The sequence below is a fragment of the Protopterus annectens genome, chromosome 2.part0 (genome assembly GCF_019279795.1).
Source record: "Protopterus annectens isolate FY-2018-M chromosome 2.part0, PAN1.0, whole genome shotgun sequence".
Classification (NCBI taxonomy): Eukaryota; Metazoa; Chordata; order Ceratodontiformes; family Protopteridae; genus Protopterus; species Protopterus annectens.
This window is the reverse complement of record NC_056728.1, coordinates 819524100-819541498: the sequence shown is the minus strand read 5'-3', so window position 1 is coordinate 819541498 and position 17399 is coordinate 819524100. Positions and strand designations below refer to the sequence as shown.

At 36.5% G+C, this 17399-nt stretch overlaps 1 protein-coding gene across 6 annotated transcripts in view; it reads right to left on the bottom strand.

Annotated features, from left to right (window-relative positions):
* The window catches only part of KDM4C (lysine demethylase 4C), a 3520425-nt gene that overhangs the window by 1485274 nt on the left and 2017752 nt on the right, over window positions 1-17399 (bottom strand). For all 6 annotated transcript variants that reach the window (XM_044061093.1, XM_044061091.1, XM_044061094.1 and 3 more), the window contains exon 11: window positions 1146-1495. In XM_044061093.1, the coding sequence (XP_043917028.1) occupies window positions 1146-1495 (350 nt within the window). The remainder of the gene's footprint in view (window positions 1-1145; window positions 1496-17399) is intronic.

Below are 17399 nucleotides of genomic sequence, written 5' to 3'. Positions count from 1 at the left end.
CCTTACCCTTGGTTATTACAACACTGGCATCTGAAGCAAATAGTGGCAGGAAAATGTCCAGACCAACTGACTAATGTAGGACTTTGGTTTAAAAGGATAGACTTTCCTACGAGAGGGTGGTGACTTCCTGAGGTGCATCACTGGAAGTCTTAGATACAGACGGTGTCAGGGTGGGGATGCAAAGGTGCCTCACTGGACCTAATACCATTCAGCCAATGGAAGTCAAGGTTAGCTATGGGTGTTATCAGCCTCCCCTTGTCACTTCTCTCTATGCTTTATGCAGAGCATTTGCAAATGATCAGACTGATGTCATGCCAACACTTGACAAAAGACACAGCCTTTTCTGGTTGAAATAGTCCCAAAGATGGTTTGCTCTATATTTGATTGTTATCTTATTGAATCTGACGCAGTTTTGGCACGATGTGATGTGCCCAGGCCCTGAACAATACAAACACCCCCTGTCTAAGTCTCTATAGGCTGTTAGTTGTGTACAAGAAATGCTCTTGGTAATTTAACAGACTTGTAATAATGAAAATCTACTTCCCTACTGGACTATTTATGGAAGTCAGGGTGATCCACCTAAGCACTAACATCGCCAACAATTCTACCTTCCTGTATTGCCGTAAGAAAGAACTACAGATACCTTAGTTGGAAGTTAGTCTTAATATTTTATCTAATTTTTTTTTTCTTTTTTGCTTCTGTTTTTCAGGATACTTAAACTGGCCAATGCCCCTTTTCAGAAGAGGTTTGAGTTAAATAATTTCAAGAGATAGATTATACATACACAATAGTAATACAACACAGGCATTCTGATGTCCCGGTAGGACAGCATCTGCCTTTTTCAACAAGGGGAAGGATGAAAAGTTCTGGAAGTTGGGCCACATATCAAACCTCGTGTAGCAAATGTCCCCAAAGTTAACAATGCTGCAACAGTGAACAATACGATAAAGAATTGCTGGTGCTTGTAAATTTCATAACCAAATTCCTTGTCAGTTCATTTTTTTTTCAAACAGAAGTAGGTGGCAAACATAATACCTGCAAGTCAGGGTGTAACATCCACTTCTGAAATTCTATACGAAGTCCTAGACCACTCCCCACCCCTAATGTATGCATGTCAAACTATTAATTTTTAAACATTTTATTACACTCTGTACTTCTCCAGGTTCCAGGCTGGCCTCACTGCTGTCAGTATCACTTGTTTCTTCATCTGTGGAAGCACTACTTGTTTCTTCTTTTTCAAGGTTTTCATACTTGAGGGCAGTGGACTCATATGGCTGGTGACGTGATAAATTTGTATCTGGCACATCATATTCTTCTGATGTATTTTCAGATTCCTGAAAATCTTTATTTGATGAGCTAACTGCTGCTCTTTGAAACACATCTGGTTCATCTAGACCGGTAGAATTCAAATACGTAGTATTCATACTGTCCTTCTCAAGTCCTACGAGTTGGTTACTCAGTTCAGGGTTAGTCAATGATTCAGAACTTGTATTCCCTAGAAAGAAGAAACAAACTGCTTTATTAAACTGGCTTTCAGTCACAAATAAAACCTGTCTGAGTGTACAGATCTGATTAATAATCAACAATTTAACTGACAGCATGAACAGTATGATGGATATTATGGAAACCACCTGCATATCACAAGCTGAGAATAAAAGCAACTGTTTTTATTAAATAGTGGTATGTTACCATCTTCACATTAATACTTCCCACTCCTTTGTCCACAATGATAGCAATAACTCACAGGCCTCTAAATACTTGCCTGACTGTCAGAAAAATGTTAAACATGCTGTAAATGGTAGTATTGTCACAGTTCTGTGTTAATTAATTCATTCAATAATTAATTTTCATTAGCAAAGGAAGTTGTGCTCTAAGGCTAAGTGGAAGATCTCACATGGAATATTATGACATGGGTTTTCACTACTGCACTTGTTTTGCCTGTAAAGGGTATTTCCAATGACTCCAAAGTATGTCCATTCATCAAACTCCCACTTGGCTTTTAAGTGTCCGCACATGACAGTGTCGAAGGAACAGTGCCTTAAAAGGAAGATTAAATCCAACCACACCCTTTCATTTTTTTTCCACTGCACTGTGGAGACTGGTCACCTACATTTCTAGTTATTAGTACTAGCCTTTACAATTTTTTCACTGTTGCTGTCAAAAACAATTTACTTTTTTGTGTTGTTTCTGCCTCTCGCTTCATCTCATTTTGTTTTCATTAACAATGGGACTTTTGGCCTCAAAGCTGCGCTTCTATATCAGCCACTGTATGCAAAAAAAAAAAGAAACATGCCACAGTATAAGCATTCACCCAGTTTCTACTTGAGGCTGTTGTTCATTATCTAGAATATTGGCTCTCCTGTGCTAAATTTAATTAGAACATTTTATATCACCGGGTCAATGTGCTTTGCAAGTATTAATGAAGAAACACAAAACTTCAAAAACTGTTTCTGCTTCATTTTCTAAATGATGGTCCCACAGTCATTTGACTTCCTTAGAGGAACAATGGAACACCTCAAGAGACAATGGTTCAGGGTACAGAGCAAGTCTCAATAACTGGCTTGTCAGCCCAATCATGATCCTTCAGTGGTGACCTACCTCTAAGCCATGGGCTCAGCAAGGAGAGTCAATAGACATTTCATTGACTTTTGTCACTAACAAGACAAGTATTATGATGATAGGTGGGCATTTCCTCAACTTCTGTGTTAGCAGTAGGGGCAGATCATACGGCTGGCTTCTGTCCCACTCCACCCATGAGCTCAACGTATAATCTTTGGGTACCCTCCAGAAAGCAAGCTCTTCTTTGTCAAGTCCTATTATCCTGTCAACTGGCTAACTATCTTCAAGGGCTAGGCAGATAAGTCCATGTTGGGGAAAGCATTCCTACTTTTATTACTATATGTGAAAACTGTGTGGTTTTTTTCTGTCAGAAAGTGTTTATTATGCTATAAAATAAAGACTGGGGCTGTCATGTTATGAGAATAAAACAGACATTTTAGTCCTCGTGTAAACGTTTTGAGAGAAACGTTTGTTTTTGACAAAAATGTAATCATTTAGAGTATGGAGTGCTTGTAAAAGGATACTATGGTTACGAGGGACTTTCAGTGGTATACTTACATGAGAACCAGTTGTTCTTCACTGTTCTATTTATGAACTCATCTAGGCTATTCTTCCCGCATTGGTATATACAAAGAGAACTCAGCTTCCACAACCAGATAACTCTTTATTAAAGTAGAATAAAAATGATAAGCGCTTTCGCGACCTCAAGCTGTCGCATCATCAGACAAAGAACATTGAGTAAAGACCATATTATATACAAGTCACTAATTAAACAATCATCTGATGTCATCAATTCAAACATTGTTTAAACATTTTGGAACAGAGAGTTAAAGCCATTGCAAAAATCAGTCCCTCTCTTACTGTTAAGTATAAATATATAAATATAAACTAAAAAGTAAAAAACATATTTTAACTCACATTAAAATGTATGGATAAAAACATGATAATAATCCATTTAAAAAGCAAGTAACTAATGTTTAAGGCGTCTCAGTTTTAAAAAGGGTTTGACAGGAAATGTGCCATTTAAACCTGGTGGTTTTTCAGCATTTAATAAAAGAATCCACTTTTGTTCTGCTGCTTCTGTAATGCTGTCAATGTCTCCTTATCGTAAATTGGCCTCTATGACCTGTATAACAAAGAACTTAAAAGTATGTGTAGGATCTGTTGAAATAACATGACTAGCCAATGCATTATTGGCCTTCTGGTTTCTGATGTCCCAAATATGTTCCAGAATCCGGTCTTTTAGTAGCCTATTGGGTTTGCCTATATAATATGCATGGCATTTCGTACAAAATGCAAAATACACTAAATTAGTAGTATGACGAAGTGAAACAAGGGAACTTGGAAAGTTTTTTACCACTTCCCTCCAAGTTCCGAAAATTACCACAAGACAGATCCAGCAGTCGAGGGAGATCGAAGCAAAAGTTCTCAGGGGATTATCCAAGCAACAGGAGTCGACAGAGAGATTAAATGATCTGGTCTTTAATTTATCTAGACGTGCCCTTACAGCATCTGATACAGCTCTGCTTAATAAGGGATTGACTTACATACCGGCTCAGGTCAGTAATGTTAGCGAACTTTTAGTGGATTTAAGACCGTTTTCACGTTCTACTGCTCTGAAAACCAGCTTTAATAAATCTAAACATCCTGAGAAATTGAACGCTAATGATACTCAGTTCAAAAGAAAAAGTACATTTACGCCTACGCTACCTCCTGCTGTTGACTGTTTTCTAAAAGCGTGCGAGAATGATGTTTATAGCTCTTCTAATGATTTTGCAAAGAAAGACTTGTATTACAATGTTTCACATGCAGAATGGGACACCATTTATTCTTTACAAAGAGATATGAATGTGATTGTGAAACCAGCTGATAAAGGGGGAGGGATTGTCTTGCTGGATTATGATATGTATCATACTAGTATGATGAATATGCTAAAAGATGAAGCCACATACACTAAAATTGAACATTCTGACTTAAATAGAATTATATATGAAGTTCATCAAGAGCTTTATGATTTTCTGATGTGTCGCCAAATTAATCATGATTTATATTCTTACTTTTTAGTTGAGCAACCTAGGATACCTTACATAAAAGGGTTACCCAAGGTCCATAAGAATATGAAACCACCTCCTTTACGCCCCATTGTTGTAAGTAATGGTTGGATCACTGAAACTATGTCCGTGTTTATTGAAAAGAAACTTAGACCTATAGTTAATAACATTCCATCCATTCTTAAGGACTCATATCAGTTATTAGAAATTCTAACACACTTTGATGGAGGTCTCCCTGGAGATTGTTTATTAATTACCATGGACATGAAAAGTCTTTTTACTTCTATCCCGAACAACTATGGATGTGAAGCAATTAGACATCTTATTAATGATAGTGGATCCTTTAATAATGATGACCAAATTCTTCTTAATGCTGTTTTACAGCTTGTACTTAATAATAATGTCTTTCTATATGGTAAGGAACTTTTTTTACAACAGTGGGGAGTGGCCATGGGCACTCCTTGCGCAAACACTTATGCAAACCTTGTTGTTCACTATTGGGAAAACACATACCTTTTTAACAACCCCCTCTTTAAAAAAATGTTACTCTATAAGCGTTTTGTAGACGATGTCCTTATCTTCTGGAAGGGGTCCATAGAAGAATTCAAACTCTTTGTTACATATTTAGAATCTACTACCTCCTTTTTTAGATTTACGATGGAGTATTCTGACACTAAGATAGACTTTCTAGACGTTACGATTACAAAAGATGCATTGGGTCTCCTACATACTTCTATATACAGGAAACCGTGTTGGAAAAACACGCTTTTAGAGTTTAACAGCATGCACCCGAGACATGTCTTCAGAAATATTGTAAAAAGTCAGTTTATGAGGGTGCAGAAAATATGTAGCGACCCCGAAGATTTGTCTACACAACTAATGGACTTAGAACATTTATTTATAAACAGAGGTTATGATCAATCATTAATTAATTCTGTTAAACAGTCCTTAAAGATAACTGAGACACCATATGAAGGCACTATGCGACGACATAGGTCACATTATAATGGAAAACTTAATAAATATGAAATAACTTTTCAGACTAGGTATACTAGCAATAATAAATACATTATTAATATTATTAAAAAGAATTGGCATATTTTACAAACTGACACAGACATTAAAAAATGTATAGGAGAAAGACCTGTGTTTGTGTATAAAAATAGCAAGAATTTGAAAAGGCTATTATGCATTGAGAAGTTTAGGGAAGTTGATTCACCAGTTATCCCTAGGTCTCTAGTTCATATAACAGTAACTTATCCATGTAATGCTTGCAATATGTGTCCATATATCTCTAAGGAACAAGAATTTAAACATCCTTTTATGAACCTTTATTTTAGACCTAGATTTAAAGGTACCTGTAATAGCTCTAACTTGATATATCTCACAGACTGCTGTCATTGCAATGTGTTTTATATAGGCATGACAACAAGAATGCTAAAAGAGAGAATTTATAATCATTTACACGACATAAAAAATAATGATGTGAAGAATGCATTATTTAAACATATAAAGGACAATGTTGGACACACTTTTAGGTTTAGGATACTACAGGTCACCAAATCCAATATACGTAAAGGTGATATATTCAATGAATTGGAAAATGTAGAACTATCTTGGATACTATGCTTTAAAGCACAACACCCACCTGGCCTCAATCAATACATTAGTATAAGATCTACACTTAAGAAATGTAGTTTGAAATAAATACCTAATATACATTTTTAATATATGGGATTTTATAGTGTCCCCTGATTTATAATCTGTAGGTATTGTACAATGTGATATATACGTATACATTTGCTTTAGATAAGAATTTTTAACTCATATTTCTTATTTAATATTTTATATACATTATATTTTTATATTGTATATTTTATGACATGATATATTTCATGACCTCATTTTTTGACATTGTACATAATGTTTTGATAGTGAGTTAATACTTTACAGAATGGACCTTCTGAAATGTATATCATCTAAATGTTTAATCTATCAACTGATATATTAGCTATTGTTACTTCAACATTTTATTAGCTTATCAAGTTCATTTTATATTAGTGATAGATCTAATATTTTAACCTTTATTTTTTAATTATTTATATTTCTTATTGTTTTTTATACATATGGATTCACATTTTTTATTATATATGAAAATGGTCTCATTCCTTAGTGTCACCTAATATAGAAGCCTATATATATTCAGTTTACTATAAACTATTATAATAATGAATTTATTGTTCTTATATTTGATTCAGATATAGACACATATATATTTTGCTTCACTTTTTGAGACTTGCTTCAAAAAGATTCTTATGGTATTTTTTTGGATTTATATATTGTTTTTGGTAGCTAAAAGCATACATTTTGATTTATTGTTTTAAATGAATATTTATATTATATATATTCTTTTAACATTTTTTATTATATACCATATATTTATGCTTTCTGCAATTTTAAATAAACTGCATAGGTTTATTTATTTATATACTTTTGCAAGTCCTTTATACATATTTTTACACATTGATTCTGATTTAATTCGATTCATATATTATAACAGGATCAAGTAAATAATTCCTTGCTGAACACGCAGTTTATGCTCATGGAGCTATACACCTTTTAGCTGCCTTTAGCCATTTTAATTGAATTATTGATTTATTTAGTTAATTGACACTTGTTAAGCTTGATGTCTTTTGTATAAAAGAAGTGCTTTTTCATTGTAAAAATTGATCTGAAGAAGCGTACTGGGTCTGGTACGCGAAAGCGCTTATCCATCTTGTTCTGTTCTAATAAAGGAAGATTTTATAGCATCGTGGTGGTCTTCTATCTGGTGTTTTTATCTATCACATTAAAATGTATGGATAAAAACATGATAATAAAACATTTAAAAAGCAAGTAACTAATGTTTAAGGCGTCTCAGTTTTCAAAAGGGTTTGACAGGAAATGTGCCATTTAAACCTGGTGGTTTTTCAGCATTTAATAAAAGAATCCACTTTTGTTCTGCTGCTTCTGTAATGCTGTCAATGTCTCCTTATCGTAAATTGGCCTATGTGGCCTGTATAACAAAGAACTTAAAAGTATGTGTAGGATCTGTTGAAATAACATGACTAGCCAATGCATTATTGGCCTTCTGGTTTCTGATGTCCCAAATATGTTCCAGAATCCGGTCTTTTAGTAGCCTATTGGGTTTGCCTATATAATATGCATGGCATTTCATACAAAATGCAAAATACACTAAATTAGTAGTATGACAGTCAGCATAATAATTAATCTTGATTGTAAATTTGTTGGTAGGATGTATATAGACTGTATTTGAACAAATATACTGACAAAAACTGCAACTAAAATAAATTCCAGAAGGCTGTAATCCAAAAAAACCTCTGCTCGGACAGTGAGGATGAACCACCAGAAACTTTATTCACATTTAGTGAAAACTTCACGGAAGTTGTATGGATCATAACAAACATCTTAAAGGAGAGTATTACGCTATACTCATTGGTTCTGATGAAATCTGCCTTTATCGCGGATGAAAGCGCTTAACCTGATTGTTTATGCTCTCTTGAACTAGCGAGTACTGCTTTTACTAAATATACTGACAAGCAGAACAATGTCTGCAGGTAAAAGTGCCTATTCTCTCTGATTCACAATGTCTAATGACAGTATTCTTGTAGCAAAGATGGTGCCCTCAGGGACTTATTATTTCTAAAAGAAAAAGCTGGTGTATCTTGAATAATATCTTTAAGTTGTGGAATCTCTTTCGAAATGTTCCAATTCTTTTTTACTATCTCACAGTAGTTATTGATATCACTAGAGTACTGAAAGATGATTCTAAACCTATCAGTAGTGGTGTTTGGTATTCTATTCTCCAATTCTTCATTACTAGTGCCTCTAAAATAAGGTCAACATTTGTCTCTTCTGTGTGTCCATGCTTGTTCTATCACCTTATCTATTTCTTGTACAGAATATCCTCTTTCTAAAAATTCCTGTTTGCATGTCAGGAGTGCTTTATGTGCCTCAGTGTCATTATTGTGTAACCTAAAGATTCTGTATACTTGTCCTTTCAGCATATTCCGAGGAATATGTCTAGGGTGCATGCTGTTTTTGTGAAGTAATGCATTCTTCCTAGTTGGTTTCTTGTATATACTACTGCATATTTCATCAAGTTCTGATTTTTTCAAAGTTACATACAAAAACTATTTCATCAACAGAAAATTTGTAACTGAACTTCAAAAAATCAGTAGTACTATGCATAAATTCCACAAATTGATGGAGTTCTTGGGTGTTACCTCCCCATAGCAAAAAAATGTTGTCCACAAAACGGACGTACCAAAGCACTTTTTCACACAAAGCATTAGTAGTAGATAGAAAAGTAGATTGTTCCCAGTGTGGTAATGTTAAATTGGCATAGCTATTGGCACAAGCTGTGCCCAATGCTACGCCAGTTTTCTGAAGATAAAAGTCATTTTCAAAAATGAAGACATTATTTTCCAATATTATTTCTAGTAAAGCACAAATAAGCGTGGCTTGGTCATTTTCAAAACATCTATTCATAGTGCTCCAGTCATTAGGAAGAGAAGTAAAGAGAGATTCTATGTCTAAAGTGACAAACCTGAATTTACTATTCAAAGAAAGAAGTCTATTGTGCAATCTTTGTAAAAAAAAAAAAGTTTGTGTATCTTTCAAAATAGTATGACAATTATCTAAGAGTATATGCAAAGTATTCTCAGCATAAATGGACAGTGCCTCAGTGCACCATCCTCCACCCGATACAATAGGTCTCATGGGTGGAACAGACCCGTTTTTGTGCATCTTGGGTAAGCCATATACTTTGGGAATCATAGGATTGTTTGTATTAAAAAATTTAAACAAATCTTCATCAATTAGACCTGTCATAAGTAGGTCAAAGACTAAAAAGGATACTCTTTCAATTATGCCATTGACAGTTATTCTAGAAATACACTGATAAGTATTAGCATCTTGTAAAAGCACTTGCATTTGTGATAGGCATAGTTCCTTATCAAGAACAACAATCCCACCACCCTTGCCTGCAGATTTAATATCTATAGTATGCATATTCTTAAGTTCTTGTAGGACATCAAAATCTTGTCCTGTCATGGTACAAAAATTAACTCGAGTGCTATCATCAAATAGAGCTCTAAAGTCTGACTCACAAACATTAATAAAGGTTTGAACAATGGGATGTATAATTGGAACAAAGGTACTGGGTTTCTTAAAAACAGAGGCTTCATTATTGTTGTCGTACTACTAATTTAGTGTATTTTGCATTTTGTACAAAATGCCATGCATATTATATAGGCAAACCCAATAGGCTACTAAAAGACCGGATTCTGGAACATATTAGGGACATCAGAAACCAGAAGGCCAATAATGCATTGACTAGTCATGTTATTTCAACAGATCCTACACATACTTTTAAGTTCTTTGTTATACAGGTCATAAAGGCCAATTTACGAGGAGGAGACATTGACAGCATTACAGAAGCAGCAGAACAAATGTGGATTCTTTTATTAAATGCTGAAAAACCACCAGGTTTAAATGGCACATTTTCTGTCAAACCCTTTTTAAAACTGAGACGCCTTAAACATTAGTTACTTGCTTTTTAAATGGATTATTATCATGTTTTTATCCATATATTTTAATGTGAGTTAAAATATGTTTTTTACTTTTTAGTTTATATTTATATATTTATACTTAACAGTTTAAAGAGGGACTGATTTTTACATTGGCTTTTACTCTCTGTTCCTTTAAAATGTTTAAACAATGTTTGAATTGATGACATCAGATGATTGTTTAATTAGTGACTTGTATATAATATGGTCTTTACTCAATGTTCCTTGTCTGATGAAGTGACAGTTTGAGGTCGCGAAAGCGCTTACCATTTTTATTCTACTTTATTAAAGAGTTATCTGGTTGTGGAAGCTGAGTTCTTTTTGTATATACCAGTTGTTCCTTTTATTGTACTCAGCCTTATCCTTGAAGCCGTTTTTGTTCTTTATCCTATTCTTCCCACATTCCAGACCTCTTTCTCAGCTTACCAATGGTTGTAACTTACCCTATGCACAAAAAGAAGTAACTCTGTAAGGGGTCTTTAAGGATCAAACCAGCTCCTTGCCACTGGTGAGTGACTCTTCTGGTGTTGTTCGTAGTTCCACAAACCAGCCATCTTGCTCCCCTGGTCCTCCTGGTGTAGCCTTCCAAGCCTCCAAAGACCTGGAGATAACCACATCCTCTGCAGTGCATGAATGTCCTTAAATGGCAAGGGAAAGCAATTATTATTGCTGTCAAGGTAAGGGGCATATGAATGGTCTTCAACTGGCCGGGACTGGGTTTGAGAAAGCTGGGTTTAGTGTTCCTAAGGGTCAAGATTTATTTAGGGAGTGTGTGCTTAATGAAAAAAACCTCTTGCATCTTGTTTCTATTTCTTGTATTGCAGGCCCCTTACTTTTCTTCTATAATCTAGTGATGGCATTTTTAACACATAGCATTAATATCTATACTATGTCTCTTTCTCTAGTTGGCAACTGTTGGGATGGCAAGATTTCTAGATAAGTTCTTACATTTGGTATCTCTGATGCCCATTAACAGACTGTACTACTCTTAAGTCTTGCCTAAGTTTCCCCAGTCCATCACAAGATCAAAAGATATGCAGCCAATCACTCATCTCTCTCTTGCCCTCCTGAAAATGATCACACACCTCACCTTGTGTTAGAAATATTTTATGTATTCTAGTTCAGATATAGGAATACTAGTGTAAGCCTTCCCATGCAAAGATCCTGAATTTATAGGCTCTTAACATCTCTGTTTCAGGAGGTTAACATGGAGGTGGTGCCCATCCTCTCAAGTACTGCACTGTTGGTGATCTTGTTCTGCCATGAGAAACCAAATATGCTCATAAGGCAGCACATATGGAATACATTGATCCACTGCTCCTGTTTTGAATGCAGAGTCCATGTTTTCACTGGCCTACAGTAATGTGCTCAACAAACCTGTGTAAACCTGCACCTTGGTGTGCACAGTGAGCTTATTATTAGTCCACAGTCTCTGTCAGCCTGGAAAACATTGTGGTGGCTTTTCCAATGCTCTTGTTGATCTCACTATCCAGCAACAAGCTGTCAGAGACTGTAGAGCCTAGATACATAAACTCATGGACAACATCTAGCTCATAGTCGCTCATCCTGACTGATGGATCATTGTCCACATTTTGGTCCATCATCTGGATCTTCCTTAAACTGATTGTGAGCCCAAATTACATACATGCACCTGCAAAGTGAGTTGTGAGCAACTGAATTTCTTTGCTGAGCGCAAGCCACAATAGCTGCATCATAAGTGAACAGGAGCTCCCTTAGATGCTTCCTATGCATCCTGGTCTTCGATCTAAGCCTTGGCAGTTTGAACAGGTTGTCATTCATTCTAGTTCAACAGAACTTGAAAAGAAGATACCAAACAATGTTGGAGCCAGTAAACACCCCTGCTTTAATCCACTGAGAATCTCAAAAGGTCTGGATGTAGATCTGTTGTACATGAAGGTCACCTTCCTGCCTTCATGGAAGGTCCTGATAACACTAACCAGAATTGGAGGACAGCCGATCTTTGCCAGGATTACAAACAGATCTTTCCTACTGAAGTCAAATGTCTTGGTCATATCAATGAAGGTAATAAACAGAGATTTGTTCTACTTGTGTTGTACTGAAGAGGCGCCACGTTCTTGCAGACAGAGTTTACCCAGAGTCTCAGTGTGGGTTCAGAGCTAAACAGTGTATTATAGACATGGTTTTCTCTGTTAGGCAATGACAAAAAAGTACAGAGAGCTACTTTCCAGAACCTCCTGATATTTATCCCCATCAGCCTTGTTTTTAATTTATTCACTTTGCACCTGGCTCACCACATCATGAGAGCAACATTTTCTTTTAAAGGTCATCCTCTAGGTTAGCCATTATAAGAATAACACTGTCAACATACAGTGCTACTTTTAATTCCAAATTTCACTAATTATATGCCCTAATTATGCCTGATCTCAAAGATATTGTTATAGGTTCTATATAGAAGGTAAATAACAGTAGTGAAATTGGAGAGCCCTGGTGTTTCCCACGAGTAAGAGACAGATGTTTGCACAGTTTACCCACTACTTCGACTTTTGCAAAGAGGCCCTAAAAGTCTATCCCAGCAGGTCTAACAAAGGAGCTGGAAACATTATATCTGTCAAAACCATAAACAAAAATGCCCAATCCACTCTGTGAAAGGCATCTAGAGATATGCTTGTCACTTCTTTATTCATTCTGTTTGTATCCTGTGTGATCATAAGTGCCTTTACATTGCTATCAAAAGTTCTCCTACAAAACTTTGCTGATCCAAATCTACTTGGGCTGTTCTGTTAGCTATAATTCACCATAAATACTTTGCAATCTTGAATTAAAATTGTGATAGGTCTTTATGACTCCAGAAGCCTTGGATCTTTCTTCTCCTAATGCATCACCACTATACTTCCCTCCTTCCAGGACTGTGCAATCTGCTTTTTATTTAAAACTAAGTTAATAAAGTTTTACCCATACCTCTATCAATCTCTCATCTCCAAGTTAGCAAACATCTATTGGAACCCCTATCCATACCAGGTGATTTAGTGTATGTGTGTGTGCTTTTAAGATTCCCATCAACTCTTCCTTTGATACCTCTCAAACTGTCTCTCCCTCAATCTTTCTTCCACCTTAAGTATACTCAGTTTATCCAAAATTCTTATAACAGTGTCTAGTCTTTCTCTTGATGGAAATACTCCTTCATGCAATTATTCAAAATAAAATGCTAACAGGTGCCCTTTCTAGCCATTGCTGCTCAATATCCATAAGCAAAGCAAGACTTCTCTTCATGTTTTGCTGTTTTAACCTGGTGGCTACCACCCTCTTTCATTTTCCACAAGAAGTTTGGTATCTACTTTTCTGAAGTAAAAGCCAATACCAAGGCGTACCGGCTGACTACATTTGCAGATGACTACAGGCTAGGAGCAGTCATTGAATCCTCAAATGAGTTAGACATCCTGCATGAAGGTTGTCCCAAGTAAATAACTGGTGCCAAAATCATGGACTGAAACTAAATGGCAAAAAATGCATTATGGCATCCTTTGGGAAGTCATTTATCCCTCGGAACTACCACACTGATAATACACCCATAACAGCTGACCCACTTGTTCAGGATTTGGGAACTTATGTGGACAGTGATCTAACTTTTCACCAACATGTGTCCATTATTGTAAGAAAGTCCTTCTACACTGCACAGCTTACAAACAAAGAGATTGTGTCTAGCTCTAGGGATGTCACTCCCCCCCCCCCCCATTACTTAGCCCTCATTACGCCAGATATTGAATATAATGTCCCTTTGGCATGTATCTGTCCAGGCACATGCAGCAACTGGAACGCCCGCAGAGTTACCTTACTAAAAGAATACAAGACTTAAATAACATGTCCTACATGGACTAACTCCAAGCCCTATCACTATACTCTGTATACTACAGACTGCTAAGAGGTACCTGTGTGTGGAATATAAGGTGTCCTCCAATCCATCATTGAATTATTTATTGCATGTCAGCAAGTCAAATGACATCTGAAATAACATGATTTAGGGATCTAAACATTTTTTGCAACATCAATAAAATGGTTTGGAAGGACAGGTATATCTCTCACAGGATACTGCTACTGTGAAACAGACTCTCCAGCCACACAAAGCAAAGTTCATCCCTATCCATATACAAGCACAAAACAGAAAATGCACCACAAGACTGCCCACTGTACTACTAATGGACAGGAGTAGATTATAAATGCTTTATCCCATGCATGCGGGGGGGGGGGGGTTCGCTCAAATTATCTATGGTATGACCCCAGTTATTCTCATTATAGGTAATATATAATTAACAACCATGGGATAGTTAAGGCCAAGTTATAACCAAATGGGATAGGTTGTTTCGAGTACAAAAAAGGGAAACTGTTTAGGGTTAAAATGTCTTGTAATGACAGCTAGCCTTGTACTTACCTATGAACCTATAAGATGTTCCTCCAATAACAATGTCCTAAGCCTGTCCTGAACTTCTGGTTTCAATATCCTCTTTTCGCCATAAGCTCTGCTTTGTAATTCGTTTATATTCTGTCCTTAGTTTTGCTCATCTATCTACTTATTTCACAAACTTTAATTTTAACTCTTCCCAATTCTGGATGGATACCTCTTCTAATTATTGCGATAATCCCTCCAGTATCTCTGCTACTCAGTTCTTTCAGGTTTCTTGTTTTAACACACACACACACACACATATATATATATATATATATATACAGGAAATCCCAGTCTTGGGTTTAGCGAAACAAAGGTTGATCTCCATACTAGCTACCAATTCTCTATATTTCTCTGAAATTACCATCTCATCAATCCTTAACCACCTTTTCCACTTTGGATAATAATGTGTGTGTTCGATAAGGTAACCGTGCATCTATCAAGCCAAGTGCTTTCAATAACTTAGCAATCACTCATTCTTTCTTTTCTCAACTGTTTCCCACATGCAACACTTCCTGCTAATTTCCTGTCATAGAAAGCCGTATTGCAGTCTTCTGCTATTATCAAAAAACATTCATACATATTTGAAGTATTTTAACCCTAATTTTCATTAACTTGAGTTTTAGGGGTATATAAAGGTAATGCTGTTGTAAAACTACACCAGTAATAGCCTTTCCAAATAGCTAAACAGCCCTACTCATCTTGTAAAACAGTTCCATCTCCCACTTGGACAGACATTCCTGACAGCAGTCATACTCCTGGATTTCTTGCTCTTATATACAGTGAGCTTGTCATCACTCAATAGCCTCATCACTCCAACTTTCTATGTTCTTTTAGTGTCAGATGGGTTTCTTGTAAAGATACTCCCTCACATTCCTAGTCCTACTGTGCTAATTATTTTTTCCCTTTACTGGGCTCAGTAAACCTCTATTAGTTCATGCTAAAATATTCAACTATACCATTGTAAAGGCTTTTTATCGCTTTCCATCTAGTCTACATTTTTTAATCTTACCACCAAGTCCTGTCATACAAAAGGACTGCATATCCTAATTTCATTCCCAACTAGTTTTTGCTTCACATTACTTCATTGTACATTCAGTCAGCTTTCTGGCTAAAAGCTGCTGGCTTACTGTTTAATCCCATTATCAGATACTTCCTCTCCTCCACTTATAACATGCTCTGTCACTAAAGTAACACGTTTATTAGTTTTCCCCTTTCCTCCAAACTATACACAAATTTACCAAGGTCTGGGTCTGCTGCCCCTGTAGTGTCAAATTTGTTTGCCTTGTTTTCACCCAGTCTCTAGGTGTTAGCTTCCTATAGCTTGCACAACAAATTTGGTCATCTGCTCCACTCTCCCAAGCATAGTTAGTATTCCATCTTCTGTGTTCAGAATCTTCCCTATCACCTTTTCAAAAGATCATAGGAGATTACTAGGCTATTGACGCGGAGGTTATTTTAAGCCTAGCTGTTTAATCCCAAAGTAATACTATAGAAACTTTAGTTAATACCAAAGATTGCATTTAGTAATGGCTTCTCATATCCATGAGAGTTGTGGGCACTATTCCCGGTAAGAATTTACAGTGCCCAATCTACTCGTCCAATTTCCTCTTGAACAGTGTCATAGAGGTGCTCTGTTTGACATGAATAGGTAGCCTATTCCAAAGACATGGTAGACACTGGGAGATGAATCTGTCCCCTCCAGCATGTCCTATTTAAGTCACAAGCCATATTTAGATCCCTGGAATGGTAGCCCCAGTCCCGTTTGATTTATGAATATGCAGCAAGTTCATTAGGTTTAGGTCTGAGACTGCTCTGTAAGCCAGGCATAAGTCTCCCCTAAGAAGTATATATGATACAGAGTATAGAGACAGGGACTTTAGTCAGTCTGTGTATGACACATGCTTGAGTCCCTTTATCTTCTTAGAAACCTCGGAGGTCTCTCCAATTGCTGCAGGTGTTTTGTACGGTACATGCCAAACAGGGTGTTATAGTCAATCATGGAATGGATTAGTGCCAAGTATAGAGGGTTTATAACCTCTTTTGCTCTCAAGGTGATGCATTTACTAATCAAGTGTGCTACATGGAAAGTCTTGCTTATAAGGTCGTAGTCAACTTGTGATCCCAGGTCCCTTACCACTTTGTGGGTACTTAGGGTATTGCTTTTGATTTGATAGTGTGAAAGGACATTGTTTGTGCCGGAGGGAATAATGATGCATTTCTTTGTATTCAGTTTGAGACCATGACTAAGACACCAGTCGGATTGTGTAAGACCCTCCTGGAGTATACTGACATCATTTGGGGATTCAATAATTGCACCTGGTTTGCAGGCATCTGCAAACTTGGTCAACCACAACCCCTTAGTTTTGACATGAACTTCTGACAAGTAAATACCAAACAGTATGGAGCCCAACACAGACCCCTGTGGCACTCTGCTCGTAACAGGCCTGCTAGTTGATGTGGAGTCACCCATTTTGATAGTGTGTGTCCGGTTTGTGAGCCAGTTGGCAACCCATCTTACAATGAAGGGGTTTACATTCAGTCTAAGTTTATCGGTAATGCCTGAGTATGGGATTGTGTTGAAAGTCTTTGTTACAGCCGAGGTATGCTGTGTGTACAGATTTGCCCTCATCAATGGCCCTGGTCACATTTTTGAAAAAATCCACCAGATTCAACAGGCAGGATCTGTCCCGACAAAGCTGAATTGGGTAGGATCCAGGATTTGTAGGTTGCTTA